General features: G+C 41.7%; 1 protein-coding gene across 1 annotated transcript in view; it reads right to left on the bottom strand.

The window, feature by feature from the left end:
* Positions 1–23,248, bottom strand: part of KLRG2 (killer cell lectin like receptor G2) — a 31,966-nt gene extending 8,718 nt beyond the window's left edge. The window contains exons 1-3 of the mRNA XM_036758528.1: positions 22,369–23,248; positions 4,546–4,647; positions 4,184–4,329 (exon numbers count right to left, since the gene is read on the bottom strand). Of these exons, the coding sequence (XP_036614423.1) occupies positions 4,184–4,329; positions 4,546–4,647; positions 22,369–23,248 (1,128 nt within the window). The remainder of the gene's footprint in view (positions 1–4,183; positions 4,330–4,545; positions 4,648–22,368) is intronic.
* Positions 23,249–24,418: the final 1,170 nt, after the last annotated feature.

Raw genomic sequence — 24,418 nt, 5'->3', positions numbered from 1 at the left:
TCAGACCAGAAATCCCAGACCTAGAGGGTCTCAGGTCCCTAGCACTCTGTCCTGAGATGCCATGGAGGGCCCTGAAGATTGAGTACTGTGAACCTCAAAGATCCAGGGAGTGTAAATCCCAGGAGATGGAGGTCAGCATAAGAACCCAGAAGACCCAGGACAAGACCATGAAGGGTCAACCGCACCACTAGCCCGAAACACAGCAGGGCACTGAGCCTGGCCCTGGCACTAAGTCTTAATTCAGGAAGTAAAGCTGGAGAGCTGAAATAAATCATAGAAAACACTAAGAGCTATAAAAATTACTGTAAATCTAGAGATTCTTACTCCCTGCCCCCATTCCTGCCCAAAAAGGAACAAGTAACTCCCTAACTGCAAGCACAAATTCAAAGGAGAAAAATGGGTTTCCGTAGACTACATAAGTGTGTAGAAGAAATTAAGCAAAATAAATCTTTGGAAGAAAGTACTGGAGGGAGAATAAGTAGCTTGAAAGAGGCAAGCCTTAGCCAAGAAATGGACTTCCAGAAAATGGAAATAAGTGACTTCATGTAACAGCAAGAAATATTAGAACAAAGTCAAAATATTGAAAAAAATAGAAGAAAATACATAAGAAAAATATATAATACAATATAATAATTATAATTTATATTATTATGTATATTATATGTATTATTATATAAAGTAATAATATATAATGATATAAGAAGAAAATATAAGATATAAGAAAATATAAGATCTGATATAAAAAAATTGACTAGGAAAACAATCCAAAGAGGTATAATTTTTAAGAATCATTGGACTCCTTTAAAAGCATGATTTAAAAAAAGAAAAGCCTGGATAGTATATTTTAAGAAATCAAAAGTGAAAACTACCCAGATCTATTAGAAGCATATAGCAAAATAAATAAAGAATCTACTGATCCTGTCCTGGAAGGAACTCCAAAAGGAATAGTCCCAGGAATGTCACAGCCCTAATGCCAGAGCTTCCACATCAAAGAAAAAGTCCTGCGAACACACTGGAAGAAGCAGTTCCGGAACCAGGGAACTACAGTCAGGATCATGCAAGACACAGCAGCTTCTCATAAAATCAGTGGAGATCTTGGAACGCTATAGTCCAAAAAGCAAAAGACATCGGTTTATAGGCTGATACAAAGATGGGAGGGGTATGAATTTATCATACAATAATTTATAATATCTTTATCTGCTACCAGATTGAAAGCTCTTTGAAGCCAAGAAACATAACAATGCTTTGTATACAGTGGTATGCTGGCAAATGTTTAATAACCACCACTTTGGGAATAAAAAAAAGGCAGAACACACTTTAAACTTTAATCTTCGTTAACATTTTTCCTTTCCTTTCTCAAGTGTAGAAATCAATAAAACAGTAAGTCAAGCCCTGATCTGCAGCATTTGCCAGTTTCCAAGGTGTAAATAAATGCTCATTTATTTAAGAATCAGCTAGCTGTTAAGCGCTGGCTTCAGCACAGCAGGTAGAGTGCTGGGCCTGGAGTCAGGAAGACTCATCTTCTTGAGTTCAAATCCAGCCTCGGACACTTACTAGCTGTGTGACCCTGGGCAAGTCATTTAACCCTGTTTGCTTCAGTTTCCTCCTCTGTCAAATGAGCTGGAGAAGGAAATGGCAAACCACTCCAGTATATTTGCCAAGAAAACCCCTAATGAGGTCATGGAGAGTTGTACATGACTGAAAATGACTGAAAAAACTGAAAAATGATCAAATGATAGATCCCAGATTCAAAAATCTCCATGGGCTGAAACAGTAGACTAAAACTAAAAAGATGAGGCTTAATAGAGATAACTTTAGAGTTGCTTTAGAGATAACTTTAGAGTATGCTTTGGTTAAAAAAAATCTACTACACAGGTTCATGATTAGGGAAGACCTGTTTTAACAGTAAAAAAGATTTAGAGATTTTAGTTGACTGGGAGCTCAGTGAGTCAACAGTGTGATGTGGCTGCCAGAATAAATATCAAATGATCTCTTAACCTACCTTAGTGGAAAGAGGCCTGGATTTGGAGTCAAAGCACTTGGTTACACATCCTGGATGATGATGACCTTGGCAAAGTCATTTAACCCATCTGAGCTTAAGTTCCCTCATAGGTACAATTGGGCTTATACACACAACTACAAATTACCTAACTGAATTGTCATGTTATGAGATGAGATAGGGTCGTTAAAGTAGCATGTAAAACATGTGCTATGGAACTATTTCTTTCTGTTCTTGGAGGAAACGGTCCTGCTCTGTGCTACATGGGCACTCCCATACTCAAATCAGCTCTGGGTACTGAAATTTAAGGGGGATACTAAGTACATGCACAAGAGGGCTAGCAGGATGGGGAGGGTAGTGTCTTGAAAGTAGGCCCTGTGAGGAAAGGTTGAAGGAATGTTTAGCCTAGACAACAAAATACTAATTAATAAGGAGACATAAAGGCTATTATCTTTGAAGAGCTATCAGGTGCAAGACGGATGGGTTCTTAGCCTGGGGTGTATGAATTTTAAAAAATATATTTCATAACTGTATTTCAATATAATTAGTTTCCTCCAAAATCCTGTGTATTTGATTTTATACAATTAAATCATTTTTTTTAGAAAGGCTCCACAGACTTCACCAGACTCCCCACAGGGTCCAGGATTTGCACAAAAAAAGGTTAAAAGCCCTGGTACAAGAGGAAGTAAATGTCAAAAATCAAAATTAGGACTAGTGGGTAGAAGTTAGCAGGTGGCAGATTTCAGAAGCTCGATAGGAAAGCTTTCTAGCAATTAAAGCTGTCTAAAAACGGGATGTGGCTGCCTGGTCAGATGTGGTTTTCCTATCACTGGAAGCAGGGCTTGGTGGAACACCTGGGAGGGATGGTGGAGAGGAGATCCCAGCAGGAGACAAGAAGTTGGACTAGGTCCCTTCCAATGCTAAGACTCTATCCTCCCAAGTCATATGTTTAACACAAGTGTGAATTCAGATTGTCCAAGAAACAGAAACAACCTGCTGAGAATTTCATCTCAAGGGACTTTAGAATTGCGCAGAAAGATTGCTTTCTCAGGTGGCATCTGCCTCCCCCCACAACCTCCAACACCCAACAACTTGAGGAACCAGTTTGCTTTATTTCGGGCTGTATGTAGTTGAAAAATGCAATTGTGGTGCTTACCCAAATCCAGAGAGGTAAAAATATAATTGATTTTCAAATATTACTATATTTGGGAGTAGAAGACAGGAAAACATAGCACAATCTTCTTGATTAAAGGAAAAGGATTAAATTTTGGATGCACAAATTTTGAAACCCTCTTTTCTGCATTTTCAATAGGGAAAAGCCCTACCTTACTGCAACAGAGGGCTAGTGGAGCATCCCATCTATTCCCATCAGTCCCATCCCTATCTTGCAATCATTTAAGATGTTTCCATCACTCCAGCTGGCATTTTCACAACCACAGGCAGTAGGTGGTACGGTAGATAGAGCACAGGGGCTGGACTCAGGAAGATCTAAGTTCAAATTCAGCAACTTGTGCCAGGCAAATCAAAGTACCACACAGCTACCGGAGATCAGGAAAAGAAAGTTCCAGCCATGAGCCCTTTGCGTCGTCAAACAGTTCAGCATCAGACATGGATATGGCTTTATTGGCAGAAATGACATTAAAGGAGATGCTTTACCATCAGCCCTGAGTGGAGCCGTGGATAGACATATGGGTGTGGAGTCAGGAGGACCTCAGTTCAAATGTGGCCTCAGACACTTACTAGCTGTGTGACCCTGGGCCAGTCACTTAGCCTCAGTGTGCCTCAGTTTCCCCATCTGTAAAATGGGGGTAATAATCTCCTCCACCTCCTACGGTTGTTTTGAGGATTAAATGAGATAATAATTGCAAGGCAATTAGCACAGTGCCTGGCACATAGTGTTAAATAAACGTTAGTGATTATTATTGTTCTCATCATCAGTGTTTGTTTTTAGCACTTGGGTGATTAAGGCAAGAGCTAGATCTGTCCTGTTGGTGGGAGCTCACCGTCATTTCTGGAGCAGTTACTAGCTGTGTGATCTAACTCCTTGCCTCCATTAGAATCTCAGTGAGAGTGGGCACCCACCTCTCCCTATAAACCTGGTCAACAAAGGGCCACAGACAGAGGGAGCACCTCCAGATTGGTCCCGATTTATCGCTGCCTTGTCCCAGGCTCCCTCCCCCTCACCTGTGTGTGGCTCAATACTGGGAGAGATGCCTGCCGGGCTGAGCAGAAAGCCTTGCTGTTTTCCCAGCTCTGAGCCTCCAAGGACAGATAGTAACAGTGTTCTTCTGACCATACCCAGCCTTCTGGACAAGGGCGGCACTTTGCTCCTGTGGACACAGGGACAATATAACCAGCTTGGCCACCCTGGCAAATCTCGAAGAATACAAGGGGAATTCTGGTCGGGATTTATGGGGGGTGGGGTGGGGATGGGGCTGGAGGGAGGAGGAGTTAGGAAGGGGATGCTGAAAGGGTGGAGGAAGGGGGAGAAGGGAAGTAGAAGGTGCTGGAGGGATGGAGGGGGAAACGTATGGGAGTTGCATTACCTTCTCGAGAGGCCAGGGCCACGATGGTGACCACAGCCACGGCCAGCAACACTGCCAAGACAGCCAGAGCCCAGCGTAGGGATTTCATGTATGCTGGCAGGCCTAGAAGGTGGAGAGACACAGACAGAATAGAATAGGCAAAAACAAGGAAAAAGCCAAATCACTTGTGGGGAAAATGGGAACAGCCCAGGACCTGATCTGGGTTATCCCACATGGATTACAGAAGGGGCAGAGGTCCAGCGACCCATGGAGGAGTGGGGAGAAAGGAGAGGAATCAACCGAGAGCTGTGTGAATTTAAAAAAAATATATTAATTTTGTGGTTGTTCAGTCATTTCAGTCCTGTCTGACTCTTTGTGACCCCATTTGGGGTTTTCTTGGCAAAGACACTGGAGTGGTTTGCCATTTCCTACTCCAGTTCATTTGACAGATGAGGAAAGGGAGGCAAACAGAGTTAAGTGATTGGATCTGGGTCACACAGCTAATAAGTGTCTGAGGCCAGATTAGAATTCAGGAAGATGAGTCTTCATGATTCCAAGCCAGACATTCTACCTACTGCGCCACATAGCTGCCCCAAATTTAACTTAGAATCTTTTTTTAAAGAAACAGAAAATGTACCACTTTTAAAATTAAGAATGGGGAATATAAAACTAACTACTTGGGAAATATAATGAACAATCAACTTTTATTGGGTACCTACTGTGTGCAATGACTATGGGAGATACCAGAAAGAACACACACACTCACACACTCTCTCTCTCTCTCTCTGTAAGTCACTTCCCCATCTAAGTCTTAGTATAAAAACAGGAATTTGAACTAGATGATCTCTACACACTTTTCCAGCTCAAATATCCCATCATCTGTTTCCTTATAGGTTTGTGAGAAAAGGCTTTTAAAAAGTGCCTTCTAGGTTTCAGGTGCTGTGCTAAGCTCTAGGGATACAAAGAAAGGCCAAAAAAACCTCCAAGCCTCTACCCTCCTGGAGCTCACGATCTAATGGGGAAGGGGAGGAGGAGAGGGAAGGGATATAAGATTCAAACAATTATGTACAAGATATAGATAAGATAAATTGGAGATGATCAATAAAGGGAGGGCATTAGCATTAAGAGGGATCAGAAAGGCTTGTGTAGAGGATAGGATTGTTAGTTGGGACCTGAAGAAAGGCAGGAAAACCCAGGAAGCAGAGATGAAGAAAAGAGAGCATTCTAGGCATGGGCATTTACCAGTCAATAAAAATACAGAGCTGGGAGGTGAATGTCTTTTGTAAGGAAGAGCAAGGGAGCCAAAATATCACTGGACTGGAAAGGTAGGAAGCGGCCATGTTATAAAGGGCTTCAAATGACAATCACATAGCTTTATATTTGATCCTAGAGACAATAGGGAGCGACTGGAGTTTATTGAATACAGTAGTTAGCTGCCAGATCTGAGCTTTGTTGTTATTCAGTTGTGTCTGACTCTTTGTGACCCTGTTCGGGGTTTTCTTGGCAGAGATACTGGAAGGGTTCGCTATCTCCTTCTCCAGCTCATTTGACAGATGAGGAAACTGAGGCAAACAGGGTTAAGTGATTTGCCCGGGGTCATACAGTTAATAAGTGCCTGAGGTGGGATTTGAACTCAGGTCTTCCTGACTCCAGCTCTATCCACTGTGCCGTGAGCTGCTTCTGGTGGAGGCAGATGCTAAAGGACAGTGCAAATCTTAAAGAACTGTATAAATTCCAGTTATTATAACTATTGCCTTCAGCCTGGTGATGATGACTTCACTGTCTGAGCCTTTCCACTGCACTGCTCTTCGCCTCAAGCAGTATTTATAGAGGAATACGGGGGTGTGCCGGGTAAATGTTTACCCACCAGGCTCTCTGGAAGAAAAAAAATGTATGCACACACACTCTTACACTTAATCTGCATTATTAACACTTTCTTAAATCTGGGTAATCAACAAAATAATAAATCTAGCCCAGATTTGTAGCATTTGCCAAATGCTCACACTGAAAAGTTAAGAATGGATTACAACAGGTTGGGTTGGAGTTGCTTCTGACCTCTACCAGCAAATGCAAATCACTTAACCTCTCTAGAAGATTCATCTTCATGAGTTCAATTGCAGCCTCAGACACTTATTAGTTGTGTGACCCTGGGCAAGTCATTTTAACCCTGTTTGCCTCAGTTTCCTCATCTGTAAAATGAGCTGGAGAAGGAAACGGCAAACCACTCCAGTATCTTTGTAAAGAAAACCCCAGATGGGGACACAAAGAGTCAGACATGACTGAAAATCACCGAACAACAGCGATCTCTAAATGTTCCAGGCAGCTGTCAATGCTATAACTTGGAAAGGATTGCTGATCTGTATCAGTGTAAAGAGTTTCCCCACGGAGTTCACTATACAGATGAAATCACAGAAGGAAGAGGAAAATGGAATTGTCCTGGAGATGAGGAGCCGGGAGGAGGAGGAGGGACTAAGATGGGGAGAGAACGGGCCGCAGACAAAGCCATCCAGAGAGGAAGACTGGGGAGTTGGGGAGGAAAAGGAGAAGGGAGGGAGAGAAAACAGGGGAGGGGATAAAAGAGACCAGCAGCAGGATTAGAAAAATGGAGAAACACCTGAGAGGGATGGGAGAGATGCAGTGGGCTTTGTTGTGAGTGTGTTCCGGATGTCAATATTGAGTGGCTACAGTTGGGTAGCCACTTAGAGAATAATGGGAGGGGGGAGGGGAGAAGGAAGAGGGGAGTGGGGAGAGAGAAGAAGGAAGAGAGGAAGAGAGGAGGCGGGAGAAGAGAAGGAAGAGGGGAGGGGGGAGAAGAGAAGAGGGGAGGGAGGAGAAGAGAAGAGGGGAGGGGGGAGAGGGGATGGGCCTGCTCATCCGGCATCATATAACAAAAAAAGGAACTCCAAAGAAAAGCCAGAATAAAGAATGCCATCAAAGAAGACAGGCTCATCACATGGCAATAACAAGGAATAACCAACAGGAAGCCCAGGGACTCTAGATGTCAAGAGAAAATAAGGAAGGCCCCCAACATCAAGGTTCTGAGAAGCAGCTGCTTCTGTTTTGTATTTTGAGCTTCACTAATGTGTTTTCCTGTGGAATTCTGAAGGTTTTGTATGACTAGGAAGGAAGAGCTTAGCCTTGAAATTTTGCTTTTGAACCTTAGATATCAATTGATTGCCTAAGTCTGAAAGTCCTTTTGAGACACAAAACCATTCTTCATTCTTTAGAGATGCCTCCATGGCCTCATTCCAAGGTGCCACACAATTAGAATTTGAACACAACATTTACAGCATTTTAAAAAATTGCTGGGCCTTCACTTTTCCTTTAGCTCAGTTGGAACAGGTTTTTTTTTTTTTAAATAAATTTATTTATTTTTAATTTTCAACATTAACTTCCATAAGTTTTAAATTTTCTCTCCCCTCCCCCTTCCCCAAGATGGTGTGCAATCCAATATAGGCTCTACATTTACATTCTTATTAAAACTATTTTCACATCAGTCATGTTGTATAAAAGAATTAGAACGAATGGGAGGAACCATGAGAAGGAAAAAACAAAACAAAACTAAAAAAAGAGAGCAAATAGTACAGTTCAATCCACGTTCAGACCCCATATTTCTTTCTCTGGATGTGGACGGCATTTTCCATCATGAGTCCTTGGAATTGTTTTAGGTTGGATCAGTGTTAGACAGATAACACACAGGAGGCACTGGAAGTAAGGACTCCAGCCTCTAACAGGTTCACTCTTGATCTAGTCAGACAGGAAAACAGCTTCAAAGGGGTTAATAATAAATTTTATTCTAGTCTAGTCTTCTCTAACACAGTATTGCTGATAACAGAAGCACTACAGACTCCTACAGCATTCCCTAATCACCCTTCTTGAAGGGGCTGGTGAGAAAGGGGGGCAACTACCCCTCCGTCTGGACGGGGGCTAGATGGGGTAATTCGAGACAGGCACAACTTGTGCATTCTACCCTAAAGGGTTCCCCTAAAGCCCCTCAAGCCTCAATGGGGGTCAGTTGAGGCAAACACAGATTCCCCCCTCCCAAGCCTTGATGGGGGCCTGTCAAGGCACACAGCATTTCAGCTTGTGCATTCAACCATAAAGTTTCCCCAACTCACGGACCACCTATTTTATAGGGCATATTGCCAGCAATAGCCTCACAAGTTTACATCATCTCATCCCTATATCTCACTGCGCAGTCACAGTGGATGTTTATAGTTTCAGCACACGTTTATATTATTTATCATTGTACAATGCTGCGCAAGCGTGGTGATGTTTTGACCCATGAACCTGAGAACTCATATCTAATACCTGGGAAACAGAGATTGTTATGGCCACGGATCCTGGGAAACTGAGGTTGTTATGGCCATGGATCCTGGGAAACTGAACTCTAAGAAATAATAACAAAAACCCACTTTACACACACTAAAATCTACCTTACCGATACTAAAATTCACCTTACTGACAATCAATTTTTAAAAAGTTTGTTTTGCTTTCCTTGGGGCCTACCTAGTTAGGAGTCCCCATCCCATCTCCCCCAAACAATAGTGATGAATCCCCTTCAGGAATAAATAAATGGGTTAACTCATCTACTGCTAAATTTTGCTCTTGAGTAGATTTTCTGTCCTTGCATATTATTTTCTTTACTAGGATACAGAAAAAAAAATTGCAGTATATTGGAAAGAGAACATTGCATATGGGGACAGAAGTTTGGATTTGATGCCTCCCTCTATTTGCTTACCTGTGTGACCTTGGGCAAGTCATGGACTCTCAGAAATTGCAAAGTAGAAATAAATGAATGAGTGAAAAAGCATTTATTAATCATTTGTTATGTGCAAAGAAGGTACAAAGTGCTAAACACTGGGAATATAAATAGGAAAGCAAGATATTCTCAGCTCTTAAGGAGCTCAGGTTTTAATAGGGGAGACAACATATAGGGAAGGTTTCAGTTCCAAGTCAGATGGAAAGGTCCTATGGTCCTTAGAGTGTAACAGCAAAGTGGGGGGAGGGGAGGGGAGAGAGGCACCTACTATGTGCCAGGCACTGTGCTAAGAGCTTCACAAATATTATCTCATGTGATCTTCACAACAACCTTTTGCAGTAAATGCTGTAATTATCCCCATTTTACAGATGGGGAAACTGAAGCAAACAGAGGCTAGGTGACTGGCCCAGGGTCACCCATCTAGTAAGTGTCTGAGGTCACATTTGAACTGGGATTTTTTTGTGACTCCAGGCCCAGATCTATATCTGCTGTATGACTGTCCACTGCTGATGATAATACATCTATTTTAATGTCATTTGTTGCTGATAAAACCACATCCATTACTGATAGCAAAAAGGATGTTGATGGTTAGAATTTTCTTTTCCTGATTTTAAGCAACTATGCAGTGCCTTGATTTCCCTGGTTCCAATGGTCCTCCATCTCTTTGTTAAAGGGCCTTTGTGTCTTAATGAGACAGGCTTATCTGCTCTTTGGGTAGTGGCAGCTGGTGGAGATCACTGGTCCTTTTTCCACAGGGATTGCCCCACCTGGCACAAACGCTATGGGAACTGGGTTAGAAGCTAAGCCATCCATCTGTGCATGTGTGGGGGATGGAGATAATGCCATTTCCTAGGACTGGGGCCCAGGGTCTTGGGCTGCCTACATCAAGGTCTAAGGGGAGGTGATTGACTTGCCTGGCACCTGCTTTCTCCCATCTCTCCCTTGGGTGCCTTGCTGTTTCAAAAGGGACTTCAGCAGGCATTAGGTCTGCCCATACCTGAAAAATCCCTCCTACAACATACCAACAAGAAATAAATCAACCAGCCTTTGCTCGAAGCCCTCCAATGAAAGGAACCTCACAAGCTCTTGAGGCAACTATTCCACTTTTATATTGTTTGTAAATTTACTTTTCAACTTTGACCCTGTACCTTCTGAGGCCAATCAAAACAAATCTAATTTCTTTTCCACATAGCGAACTTTCAAATACTCAAAGATAGCTACCATGTTCCTCCCAAGTCTGTTTCTCTAGGCCAAACATCACCAGACCCTTCCAAGGGAGATACTCCTGTGGCATAAATTTGATTCTTTAAAATCCTGGTTACTCTCCTCTGGACACTCCACAGCTTATCAGTCCTCACTAAAATGTAACACCTACACCTGAACATAAAGGCCATAGGGACTACCATAGCCCACAATCACACTAGCTTTCATTCCTGCCAGACAATGCTACCAACTCATGTCCAACATCCTATCTACTGAAGCCCCCAGACCTTTTTCATTTGAACTGCCACCTAGCCAGGTCTCTCCCCATTTTATACTTGGGAGGCTGATTTTTCTGAATCCAAGAATAAGACTTGACATTTACCGCTAATGAATTTCATCCTGTTCATTTTGGTTCAACCGATCAAGATCTTTTTGGATTCTGGTTCTGTCATTCAGTCTTCGTTGTGGTTCCCAGCTTGGTGTCATCTGCCTATTTGTTAAGAATGCCAGCCTTTTTCTAAGTCACTGATAAAAGTGCTGAACTCTATGGGACCAACCAGGTCCCTGAGACCCTCACCAAAGATCTCCATCTCTTTCAAACTTATATCTAACCATTCATGACTATTCTTTGAGTTGCCTCATTCAACACCTTCTGAATCCAGTCAATGTCCTATTTAAAATCAAAACAATACTTTTTTTTTATTTTCCCAGTTATTTATTATTTCCTCCTCCCTCTGCCTACCTGGTTGAATAATAAAAAATGAGAAATAAAACTGTCATAGAAAATATGCATAGTCCAGCAAGACAGATGCCCACCTTGTCCATATCTAAAAACGTGCCATTTTTCTAGCCTTTATTTCTATATTTTCTCCAAAAGAATAGCACGAGAAATTTTATCAAATGCTTTGCTGAAATCTAGGTAAAGTCTATAGCGTTCTCTGTCAGCCTGCCATGACTTGCTCTTGATGGATCCATGGCTTCATGGTCATGGCTTCCTTTTATTATTGATAAAATTATTAATTATCCCTTTAGTAGTGGGGGTTTTTTTTATTTGTTTATTTAGACCTAGGATTTCATTCCTCTGCCAAGGCAGATCAACAACTCATCTCTAATTTGCATTCTTAGAGTTGCTAAGCCACTAAGACAGTAAAGGACGTACTCATGATCACACAGCTAGGATATGTCCAAGGCAGGGCTTCTCCCTGAATCCAAGGCTGGCTGGACCTCTACTTCCTAGCACAGGCTGCTTAAGTCTAAGGGCTAGAATTTTGCTAGGAATCAAAGTCGAGCTCATTGGCTTTGGTTTTTCAAATTTCTCTTCCCTTTTTTTAATTAAAAAAAATTTTTAATATGTATATTTGTACACATCTTTTAAGCAAATTTAAGTTAGTTGGTGAGTTCCCTTTCCATCCTCGAGAGTTTATTTAGAAAGCTTCCCTTTAGGAGAGTAGTCTACAAAGTAACAGCAATATTGTATGATGATCACACGTGAAAGAGTTAGTTATAATGATCAATATAATGATCCAAGATTATTCCAGAGGGCTTATGTTGAAAAATGCTATCCACCTCTGGAGAAAAAATTGATGGAGTCTGAATGCAGATTGAAGCATAATTTTTTCACTTCATTTTTCTTGTTTTCTTTTTTGCAACATGACTAATACGGAAATATGTTTTTGCATAATTTCACATGTATAATTGATATCATATTTCTTGCCTTCTTAATGGGTGGGGGAGGGGTGGAAGAAAAGAAGAAGCTTTGAAACTCAAAATTTTTAAAAAATGAATGTTAAAAATTAATAAATAATAATTTGAAAATAAATTTTCCTTTTTCCTCTTCACTGGAGTTATTTCTTTGTGTCTTCAGAGTTTTACTCTTGAGAATTTACCATCCCTCTTAGGCAGACTTCCACCAGTCAAATTTTAGTTCATGGATTGGTTCCTCCCTATCCTTTGAACACTTTGAAAACTGTTCTTCTGAAATCATTTCCCCTCTCTCAGCTTCAGTTTTCCTCTATAAAACAGGCGAGTTGAACTAGATTGTTTCTAAAGTCTCTTCTAGATCAAAGGCTAAAATTAATAAACAAGTCTCTTGGTTCCTGGTATTTTCTCTGGCTTTTTTCCATGCCTGGAAGGTCTACTGATTTCCCTGGCTGCCTTTAAATCCCAACTATAACCCCATCGTTTACAGGAAACCTTTCTCAATCCCTCTCAATTCTTGTGCCTTCTCTTGGTTAATTATTCCCTACTTATCCTATGCGTATATAGTTTGCATACATTTATTTGCTTCTTGTCTCCAGTATTTGATTGTGAGCTCCTCAAGACAGGGCCTGTCTTTTGCCTCTTTTTGTATGCCTAGAACTTAGCACAATGCCTGGTGTATAGTAGGGGATTAATAGATGCATATTTATTGATTGGAGAAATGTTTCTGCAACTCCAGGCCTGTCAAGCTAAAATTACCCTCTAGCCATATGACAACTTCCTGCAGGATTATTTTCAAGCCATTACCATAGTTCTCCCTTTTCTGCACCCCAAACAGACTACAGTTTGTAGGATCCTTAGGCAAAAGAAATAATAATAATAAGCAGCTCTTGCAGTCACCTTGGAAGGTCTCTGAAATGCTAATTCACATCTACTTTTAGTTTTACATAACTATTAGCCTGGAATGCATCATCTATTCAAGGTAACTGAATATTTTTGAATGTAATTGCCTTTCTAACACCAAAGTATGAAATCAAAGAAAAAAACATCTCTTCTAGACCTCTGTAACTTCATTTCAAGGTACACCAGAAGTACACAATACCAACTTCCTTATTCACCAAAGCACTTCCTGGTCAGTGTGATGGTTGTGGAAATAAAATGGAATATTTGCCAGACCCTGGAGTAGCAAAAGTCTAACTTGCTCACTAATATGCCCTCATGGTAGAGAAAATTCCCAATAACAAAATTCATCTGGAAGAACAAAAGGTCAAGAATATCAAGGAAATCAATGAAAAAAAATGTTAAGGAAGTTGGGCCTAGCAGTACCAGATCTCAGCAGTGGTAGCAATCATGATCTCATACAAAGCAAAAAAGCAAAAAAGGAACCATGGATAATGAAGTTATATCAATATTAAACATTTATGCACCAATGGTATAGCATCCAAATTCTTAAAGAAAAAGTTAAATGAGTTACAGGGGAAAATAGACAGTAAAGCTATGCTAGTGGGGGACCTCAACTTTCCCTTCTCAGAGCTAGATAAATCTAACCAAAAAATAGCAAGAAATTAAGGAGATGAATAGAATTTTGGAAAAGTTAGATATGATAGACCTCAGGAGAAAACTGAATGGGAATATACATTTTTTTCCATGGTACATGGCACCTACACAAAAATTGACCATGTGTTAGGACATAAAAACCTTATAACCAAATGCAGAAAAGGAGAAATATTAAATGCATCTTTTTTTCCAGATCATAATACAATAAAATTACAATGGGAAGTGTGAAATGGATTAAAAATTAATTGGAAACTAAATAAATAATCCAATCCTCAAGAATGAGTGTATAAAAGAACAAATCACAGAAACAATCAATAATTTCATTAAAGAGAACAACAACATATCAAAATTTATGGGATTCAGCGAAAGCAGTATTTAGGGGAAAATTTATATATCTAAAATGCTTACATCAATAAAATAGAAAAAGAACAGATCAATAAATTGGGCATATGACTTTAAAAATCCTCTATTAAAACCAAATTGGAAATCCTAAAAATTAAAAGAAATTAATAAAATTGAAAGCAAGAAAACCATTGAACTAATAAATAAAGCTAGGATGCTGGTTTTGTGGGGAAAACCCCACAATAAAATAAACCATTGGTTAATTTCATAAAAAAAGAAGAAAATCAAGTTATCAGTATCAAAAGTGAAAGGGGAGAATTCACCACCCATGAAGAGGAAATGGAAGCAATTATTAGGAGCTATTTTGTCCAATTAAATGCCAATAAATCTGACAATCTATGTGAAATGGATGAATATTTATGAAAACATAAACTGCCCTGATTAACAGAAGAGGAAATAGAATACTTAAATAACCCCATCTCAGAAAAAGAAATTGAACAAGCTGTAAATGAGCTCCCTAAGAAAAAATCCCCAGGACCAGATGGATTCACAAGTGAATTCTACCAAACATTTAAAGAACAATTAATTCCAATACTGTATAAACTATTTCGAAAAATAGGCAAAGAAGGAGTCCTACCAAATTCCTTTTAGGACACAAATATGGTGTTGATACCTAAACCAGGAAGAGCCAAAACAGAGAAAGTAAACTATAGACCAAGTTCCCTAATGAATATTCATGCAAAAAATTTTAATAAAGTACTAGCAAGGAGATTACAGCAATATATCACAAAAATTATGAACTATGACCAGGTGGAATTTATACCAGGAATTCAGGACTGGTTCAACATTAGAAAAACTATCAGCATAATTGAGCACATCAACAATAAAAACAACAAAAATTATGATTATCTCAAAAGATGCAGAAAAAGTTTTTGATGAAATACAACATTCATTTCTATTAAAAACACTGGAAAGAATAGGACTAAATGGAGCTTTCCTTAAAATAATAAGTAGTCTCTATATAAAACCATCAGCAAGCACTATCTGTAATGGGGATGAGCTAGAAGCCTTCCCAATAACAGAATTCATCTGGAAGAACAAAAGATTAAGAATATCAAGGGAATCAATGGAAAAAAAAATGTGAAGTAAGATGGCCTAGTGGTACCAGATCTCAAACTGTATTACAAAGTGGCAATCCTCAAAACGATCTGGTACTGGCTAAGAAATAGAGTGGTGGATCAGTGGAATAGATTAGGCACACAATGTACAGTAGTAAATGACCATAGTAATTACCATTTGACAAAAATTGCTGGGAAAACTGGAAAGCGATTTGGCAGAAAGCAGGTATTGCCCACTATCTCACACCATATATCAAGATAAAGTCAAAATGGGCACATGATTTAGTCATGAAGGGTGATATCAGAAGCAAATTCAGAGATCGTGGAAAATTTTACCTGTCATATCTATGGATAAGGGAAGAATTCATAATAAAACAAGAGATAGAGAATGTTACAGGAAGTAAAGTGGATAATTTTGATTCTATCAATTAAAAAGGTTTTGCACCAACAAATCAAATGTAGCCAAGATTAGAAGGGAATCAGAAGACTGGGGAAAAATTTTTTACAAGTGTCCCTGGTATTATTTATTTCTTATTTCTCAAATTTAGAGAGAATTGAGTCAAATCTATAAGAATATGAGTCATTCCCCAACTGACAAATGGTCAAAGGATATGAACAGGTAGTTCTCAGATGAAGAAATCAAAACTATCTATAGTCATGTGAAAAAATGTTCTAAATCACTATTGATGAGAGAAATGCAAATTAAAAGAACTCTGAGGTACCACTTCTGTGTTGGCAATCAAAATGGGCTCTTAGCACTTAGTTCAACCAAGTGGCCTTGAAGAGTTTGGCCTTTATTTCCTTGATTAAATTAGGAGTCCTTGATGACCTCCTTGCCTCAAGGGAAAGCCTAGTTTACATGGGTTTGAGTGACATGTTTGTGACATCAGAGGCTTTTAGACCATGTGGGTTTAAGTCGCCTCTTTGTGACGATTTTAGGTGAAGTGGGTGAGTCGCATGTGTGACTCACCCTTGACCCTGGCTTTCTCTTTTCAGAGCTCTGACCCACAGCAGCGGTGGTGTGCATGACTCTAGGCTAGCCCTTGTTATGAGCTCCCAGGCTGAACTCAGATGTTGTTAACTATGAATTGTATTTGGCCTGTCTGTCAATGTTTGTAATTTGTTTGTATTTGCTCTGAAGTTGAGGGTGCTGGCTTTTTCCCCTGAACTAAGTGAATGGTATTTGTATGCTGAATTAAAGTAAACTTGTTAACCCCTCAACGTTGCTTTCCTTAGTAAAGCAGATCAAAAGAACCTGAGCTTGCAGCATTCTGTGAGCTGGTTGTTGTTGATTTTACATCCCCACAGCAGCTGCTAGCCGAATTGTTGAAACAACTTCATACCTATCAGATTGGCTAATATGACAGAAAAGGAAAATGACAAATATTGGAGGGGGTGTGGAAAAATTGGAACACTAATGCCCTGTTGGTAGAGTTGTGAACTGATCCAACCATTCAGGAGAACAATTTGGAACTAGGCTCAAAGGGCTATAAAACTGTGCATACCTTTTGACCCATCAATACCATTACTAGGTCTGTATCCCAAAGAGATCAAAGAAAAAGGAAAAAGAACCCACACATACAAAAATATTTATAGCAACTCTTTTTGTGGTGGCAAAGAATTTGAAATCGAGGGGATGACCATTAATTGGGAATGGCTGAACAAGTTGTGGTATATGATTGTTATGAAATACAGTGCTATAAGAAATGATGACAAGAGGATTTCAGAAAAATCTGGAAAGACTTATATGAATTGATGCAAAGTGAAGTAAGCAGAACCAGGATAACATGGTACACTGTAACAGCAATATTGTATGATCAACTATAAATGACTTAGCTGTTCTCAGCAATACAATAATCCAAGATAGTTCTGAAGGGCTTATGAAGAACAATTCTATCCACATCCAGAGAAAGAACCAATGGAGTCTAAATGCAGGCTGAAGCATACATTTTAAACTTTATTTTTTTGGGGGGGTGCAGTCTGTTTTCTTTTGCAACATCGCTAATATGGAAACATGGTTTACATGATTGCACTTATATAATCTATATCAAATTTCTTGCCTCCTCAGGGAAGAAGAGAGAATTTAGAATTCAACACTTTTAAAAAATGAAAGCTAAAATTGTTTTTAAATGTAATTGGGAATACTAAAATATAATTTTTAAAATTTAAAAGTTAGTTTAATTCAACAAAGACTAATCGTGATTTATGGTCTTTGGAAGCCTTTATTATATAATGTACACTAGTAATCTAAGAACTAGACAGTGAGCCCAGAAGAACTCAGGTGGTAGCACATTCTTGATACTATTAGCTAATTATCAGGGTAGTGGGGAGGCTGAGGCAGGAGGAGAGAGCCCTGACAACTAACCAGCCCTTGGTGGGTAGGTGGGTGGGTGGGGGACTGGTTTTGTTGCTGAGTGGGGACAACAACCACAAATGGAGGAGATCAAAGACGAAATCCCAGCGGGGCCTCAATGTTTTGGTTAGGCATGAGCTCCAGTGAGCCTTTAAGGCTAGATCATCATTCATTGTTCAGAGGACAGCAGGTTAATGAGATGAGACAACATCAGGTGCTGACTCATTCATTCATTTTCCGCTGAGTTCCCTATGAGAGGTAGCATGACATAGTAGAAAGTGCTGGACTTGGAGTCTGAGGATTAACTGAGTATGAATCCCCCATGGGTCATTGGATTGCCTATGCAATGGTGCCAGTATATGAAACTCTATGGGCTTTGGTTTCTTCATCTGTAAAACAAGGAGGCCAAACTAGACTCTTGGGGACTCTTAATCTGGGGTCCTTGACCTGATTTTTAAGGATATTTTGATAACTGTATTTCAGTATAATTGGTTTCTATTGTAATCCTTTGTTTTATTTTATGCATTTAAAAATATTATTCTAACTTAGCTATTCTCAGCAATACAATGATCCAAGACAATTCTCTAGGACTTATGATGAAAGGGGCTATCCATCTTCAGAGAAAGAACTGGTTAGAACCTGAATGCCGATCAAAGATACTTTTTCTTTACTTTCTTTATTTTTCTTGTTTTTTTTTCTGTTTCCTTTCACAGAATGACTTACGTGGAAATGTGTTTTGTACGACTACACATGTATAACCTATGTCAAATTGCTTGCCTTCTCAATGAAGGGGAGATGGGAAGGAGGAAGAGAATTTGGAACTCAAAATTTGAAAAAAAAAAGAATGTTCAAATTGTTTTTACATGTAATTGGGAAAGAATAAAATATTAAATAAAAATTTAAAAATATTATTTAGAGAAGGGGACTATAGGCTTTACTAGACTGCTAAAGGGGTCCATGACGCAAAAAAGATTACAAACCCTTGGACTAGAGAGATTTGAAGGTCACTTCTGGCTCTAAAAGTATGTGATTCTCTCATCCTTAAAGAGCCACATGTAGGGGGTTCTTGCCTCTCTACTGTCTCAGGTTCTAGCCCCTTTTCTTTCTTTCCTGTCACTGTTAAGTTTCTCAAAGTATGAGCTACACTCTCTACTTGCTTCTTCATTACTCATTCCCCCTTTATACTCCTATAGTCTCCTGTTCTATGAATCTACTGAAACTATTTTCTTGATGATAGAGAAACTCTTCTGGCCCAATCCAGTTAATTGCCTTTTTCTCCTTCCAGCTCTACTTGACCCTACTGACTACTCTTCATTAACCTCACTGCCATCTTGTAACTTTTTGGTTCCTCAGCTTTCACTGGTTTACCTTCCTCTGCAAAGCTTTTCTTCTTGTGCCACTCCCTAAATATGGGACCCCTGCTGTCTACTTTGAAATTGACCCAGACCTTGAAAAGTGGATAGAATTGTCAAGAAGAAGGGACAAAATTAGAAGGCTGGAGATAGAAATGTGGGAGTCATTAGCTTAGATGTTGTAACAAGAGCTGTGAGAATGTATGAGCTTCTTCGCATGGCCTTCCTTGACTACTTCAGAATATTGCTCTTCCCAGCCTCTGAATTCCTATAGCACTTACCCTCTCTGTCCATATGGCATTGATTCATATTTATTTTCTCTCTCTCTCTCCTGACTTTCTCTCTCTTTCTCTCTGTCTCTGTCTCTCTCTCTTTCTTCCCCCCCCATCTCTGTCTATCTCTCCCTCCTTACCTTTCTTTGTCTCTGTCTGTCTTTCTGTCTCTGTGTCCTTGTCTGTCTGTCTGTCTGTCTGTCTCTTATTTTGGCACTCAGTACCCTTAGCACTAATACTTAATGGTTCCCTTGTACATTTCTTCCCCCCACCCCACACCAATTAGACTGTAAGTTTCTGAAGGGCAGGGATCAACTTTCTTTTGGCTCCTTCTCCGAACCTAGCAAATTGCTGTGTGTATAGTAAATGATTAGTGAGTAAAACAGGAATTTCCCTTCCAGGTGATATCTTCGGACTAAGGATCTTACAGATTCAATTTTACTATGTCTAAATACATTAGACTGTGGTCCTGCTGAAAACCGCCCACTCTTCCTCCCTTGTATGCCTCAGTATAGGCCTTTGCCTGCATATCCTTATTTCGGAAACTCCTATTAATTTTCTGCTCACTCTAGCACATTCTAGTTCAATCAATAAACCAAAAGCATTTATTAAATACCTATTGTGTGCTAGGCACTATGTTAAGTAGTGGGGATACAAAGACGAAAGTTAAACAATACCTGCCCTAAAGCTAAAAGAGCTTGCATTTGATTGGGGAGAGAAAATATAGGTATACGGGTACAAGTATATACAAAATATATGCAAGGTAATTTGTTGTGGAACCGCTAGGTGGCGCAGTGGAGAGAGTGCTGCGTCTGGAGTCAGAAAGACTAGTCTTCCTTGAATTCAAATGCGACCTTAGACACTAGCTGAGTGTGTGACCCTGGGCAAGTTGCTTAACCCCGTTTGCCTCAGTTTCCTCATCTGTAAAATGAGCTGGAGAAGGAAACAGCAAACCACTCCAGTACCTCTGCCAAGAAAGCCCCAAATAGGGTCGCGAAGAGTCAAACACGACTGAAAAAAACTTAACAGTTTGGTGTGAGGAAGCACAAATAGCTCAAGGGAACCAGGAAATGCCTCCTGTAATAGACTGAAGGGGGTTTTGATGAAAAGTAGGGATTCTAAGAATGAGAGGTGAGGAGGCAGTACATTCCAGACTTGGGGGCTAGCTAGGGCAAAGTCATGGGAAGGGGAGAGATGGAAGTGTTGTGCATGAGGAATAGCAAGAGGGCCAGTTTGGCTGAACTGTAGACTATGAGAAGAAGACTAATCCAAGTAGGAAAGGTAGGTTGCAGCCATGTTGTAAAGGGCTTTAAAAGCCAAGTAGAGGAGCTTATACTTGGTCTTAGAGGCAATAGGGAACCATTAGAATTTATTGAGTAGGGAATTGATATGGTCAAACCTGCACTTTAGGAAAATCTCTTCAGCAGCTGTATGAAAGATGGATTGGTTGATGGGGAGAGAGAAGTCCCAGAGAATAATTAGGAGGCTATTGCAAAAAGTCCAAGCAAGATGTGAGTTCAAGAATCTCCCCCAGTGGTCTCTTCCCTTTCAGGAACTTTCTCGTAGAAGGGGAGGAGGGAGAAAAGAAGGCTCATCTTAGTTGCAGCCTATTCTAACATACAGCAATGGGGGCAGCTAGGTGGTGCAGTGAGTAGAGCACCGGCCCTGGATTCAGGAGGACCTGAGTTCAAATCCGACCTCAGACACTTGACATACTTACTAGCTGTGTGACCTTGGGCCAGTCACTTAACCCCAATTACCCTGCCTTCCCCTCCTCCAAAAAAAAAAAGATTAAAAAATATATACAGCAATCCCTAAAGAAAGGTTCGAGCAGACAGAGACAAGAGCATGGGGACTGGGACACGATGGGATTTTGTCATGGAATTATGTGATCTTGGATGTAACCAAGCTGTGCTATATGTCAGTACCTCTCATGGGGAAAAAAAAATCTAGACCTACTATTTCAACAGGGGAGAGAAGTCTTGTTGGAAACTTTCACCTATGCAAACGGAGAACTCAACTTACCCTTCCTGTGTTGCCATGGCACACATTTTACCTTCACAGCTAGTGTGAGTTTGAGGGAAGGCTTGGACCTAGGTCTTTCCTTCTTTAAAGCCACTGATCCATGTATACAGGGTACCTGTTCTCTCTTATTATGACAAAAATATATATTCTTGGGGAGACCAAGAGAGAGCTTTAGCCCAGATGGATGACCAGCAATACCACTGCCCAGCAAAGTTGGATCAAAAATCCTACATTCCTTCATTCAATAAAAGTTATTAAATGGCTGCTATGTACAAATACTGTGCCAAGGAGGGCTGGGGAGATAACAAAGACAGTGCAGGGTCAGATTCAGCCCTATCTCTCCTTTCAGGATCAGTTACTCCAATTACTGAGACCTCAAGGGCTGAGCATCTCCCTCCAATCTCCCCAATCCTGGGTCTAGTCTGATTTCAAGCGTTCCCATTTACTACTCACTTCCCTTTTCCTCCCCAAGTCTCCCATAAATTATTCGAAAAAGAACATTCCATGAGAGAGAGTTCATTTAGCAAAAAGTATGCAAAAGAAATGAGCCCAAAGAGAAATCAGACTTTGAACAGGGTAGCATGGGTCAATAAATTCAGCCCTGGACCGGCAGCCCAGGGTCCAGGTACCGGTTAGGACCGTATCTTGGTGCAAGTAGAGTAGAGGTGAGAGTTCCCTCCCTACCCCTCAGCAGCTGTATAGGGAATGAGTACGTTAGGAAAAAATGCCTTGAAAAAGTCTAATTGAAATCCACGATTGCAGGTTTATTTTTATTTATATTTTCGAAGAGTCAGGCATATAATAAGATGTACTGATGGAATTAATTTATAAGAAAATATCAATGTTCATAATAACAGAAAACGTCACATGGCTGAGGTATGGAGATGAAAGGAGAAGATGCAGGGACTGGCATTGAGGGAGGAAGTATTCTCCAGCATTTCCAGAGTTAATTCCCCTGCATAACAGGCCAGCTGGGTCCAGTGGCGGGCACAGGCTGGATTTCCCTCTCTCCAGATTCCTCCCTCGTACCCTTTCTCCCACACTGGGAAAGGCAGGCGTGTCCTGATGGGACATTGGGGCTTTCCCTCCCCATCCCAGCCAGGAAGGGCGGGCTAACTGGGGCTCCGGGTTGTGGGGACCTCAGCAGGATGCGGTCTCTTACCTATGCGTGTGATCACTTGGTGCAGCTTGTCTCCGTCAGCCCCGCACCCGGGCAGCAGCTTCTCCCATTCCTTGTCCTCCAGTCCCAGCTCCCGGCACCTACATCGGGGAAGCCCCGACGGAGATTCCCCGAGCCGCACGGGTCCCGGGCTGACCCGTCCCTCCTGCTCCCGATACTGATCGGCCCAGCCGGCAAGGGGGTGCGGGCTTCCCCCCCATGTGCTCCCAGGGGAAGGAGTCCGGGGCACTACAGAGCGGGAGAAGGAGGAGTGGCGCGAGAAGGCGGGGGAGTCCGGCACTGACACAGAGAAAAAGCGGGTGGTGGGCACGGGAGAGGGTGAGAGCCCCGAAACCGCCGCGCCCACGGGCTTCACTCTCACATCCACCTGCAGCTCCACCGGCGCCCAGGCCCCCGACCCCGCCTCGCCCGGCTCCCGCACTGCGCCCGGGGTGGAGGTCTCGCCCTCCCGAGGCTGCGCTTCTGCCGGGACCGGGACGGGGACCAGAGCCAGGGTGCCCTCCCGGTCCCCGCGGCCCTGGAGCTGCTCGGAGCTCGCAGATCCCCGACAGCGGAAAGAGCCGTAGCCCAAGCTCGGCTGTGGCACCCGGAGGAAGGCGGGGCGCAGGGAGACCGTCTTCTCGCCCGGGGGATCCCGGGTCCGAGTCGGGCTTGCCGCAGCCGCCTGCTCCTTGGGCCCCTGGGGATTTCCAACGGGCTTCTGCGGGGATTCCGGCTGCTCCGGAGGCGACTGCTGTTCCCCAGCGACCTGCTGCTCCGGGGAGCCCAGCTTCTCCGGCTCCTGGGCCTGATTCTGGATCGGTTCCATTGGGAACTGGGACCCAGCCATTTCCTCCCCTAGGGCCGTCTGGTTCCGAACCATATCTCGAACTACCGGCTTTCGGCAGGCGGAGAGGAGGGAGACCTCCTCACCTGCACGCAGGTAGAACTCAGCTCCTCCCTGCGGGCAGTTCTGATTGGATGAATGAAGAAGAGCGTTTGCTCACGTCGTTGGCTCGCACACCGCCGCCCCCGATGGCGTGCTGCGATTTGCTGTGGCTATGTTCCAGTGGTTACACCCCCTGTCACAACCTCCCAGACCCCTCAACACCCAGACCTCAGGGCTGGAATGAGGTGGGGCAGATAGTTGGCTGCAGCTGACAAGTGTGGGCTAGCAGCTTTGGGAGACTCTGGCCATACCAGGACCATAAAGGTGGTGTGTGGGCAGGAAAACCATGAACTTAGAGCTCTGAAGAGACTGCCCTCCTATCCTCTCTTCTCCTTTTATGTTAGAGCTGGGAAACCCAAAGTTACAGTTTAGCCCGTTGGCCGTCTCAAATGTTTCCTTAAGAGACTAGCAATTTAAAAGTTAATGAACATTTGGAGGGAACTTTAAAGAGATGGGCCTCTTCGTTAGATTAGGGGTCAGAGCCTAGGGAAATCAGGTAATAGACCCAAAGGAAATAAGGGAATAGGCTTAATACAACAAAGAGCTAAAGTGTGTTATAATGTCTGTGCAACAGCCACTTTTCATTCCTTTGGTTTTTCCCATGTAGGTTACCAGCATGTTAGTTTTTTAGAATGTCTTGTAGTATCCTGGGACTTGAAATCCTCCCAATGTCACCCCATATGACACCGCCCATAAACAGAAACATCCAGAGGAACAGTTTTTCTATAGAAAATCCCTTTTCTATTTGAACTCTGAACATCTTTCAAGACATTGGTGAATATCTTTGGTGAATATTCTCTACTTGCTTTATGGCTGGCTTGATGTTGACAGTCAAAGAAGATTATTGAACAAATTATCATTGTGGTTGTAGCCCAGGGGATAGTTACATCTTTCAAGGATCTTAGCATATGGGTATGTTTGTGAGAACTTATTTTTTAGGCTTGGATGTAGCCTCAGCTCCCTGGGAAACTGCCTCCATCTCTGGAAAAGCCAAAGACATGAGAGCTGTTGATGATTTGGGATAAAAATCACCTAAGGAATTTCTTTGGAGAGTTCCTAGAGAGAGAGAGAGCTCTGGAGAAAGACCCTTGAGTCTGTTTTGCT

Source organism: Trichosurus vulpecula, chromosome 5, assembly GCF_011100635.1.
Source record: "Trichosurus vulpecula isolate mTriVul1 chromosome 5, mTriVul1.pri, whole genome shotgun sequence".
Classification (NCBI taxonomy): Eukaryota; Metazoa; Chordata; class Mammalia; order Diprotodontia; family Phalangeridae; genus Trichosurus; species Trichosurus vulpecula.
Note: the sequence above shows the minus strand (reverse complement) of the source record. Positions and strands in the feature narration are given on the sequence as shown.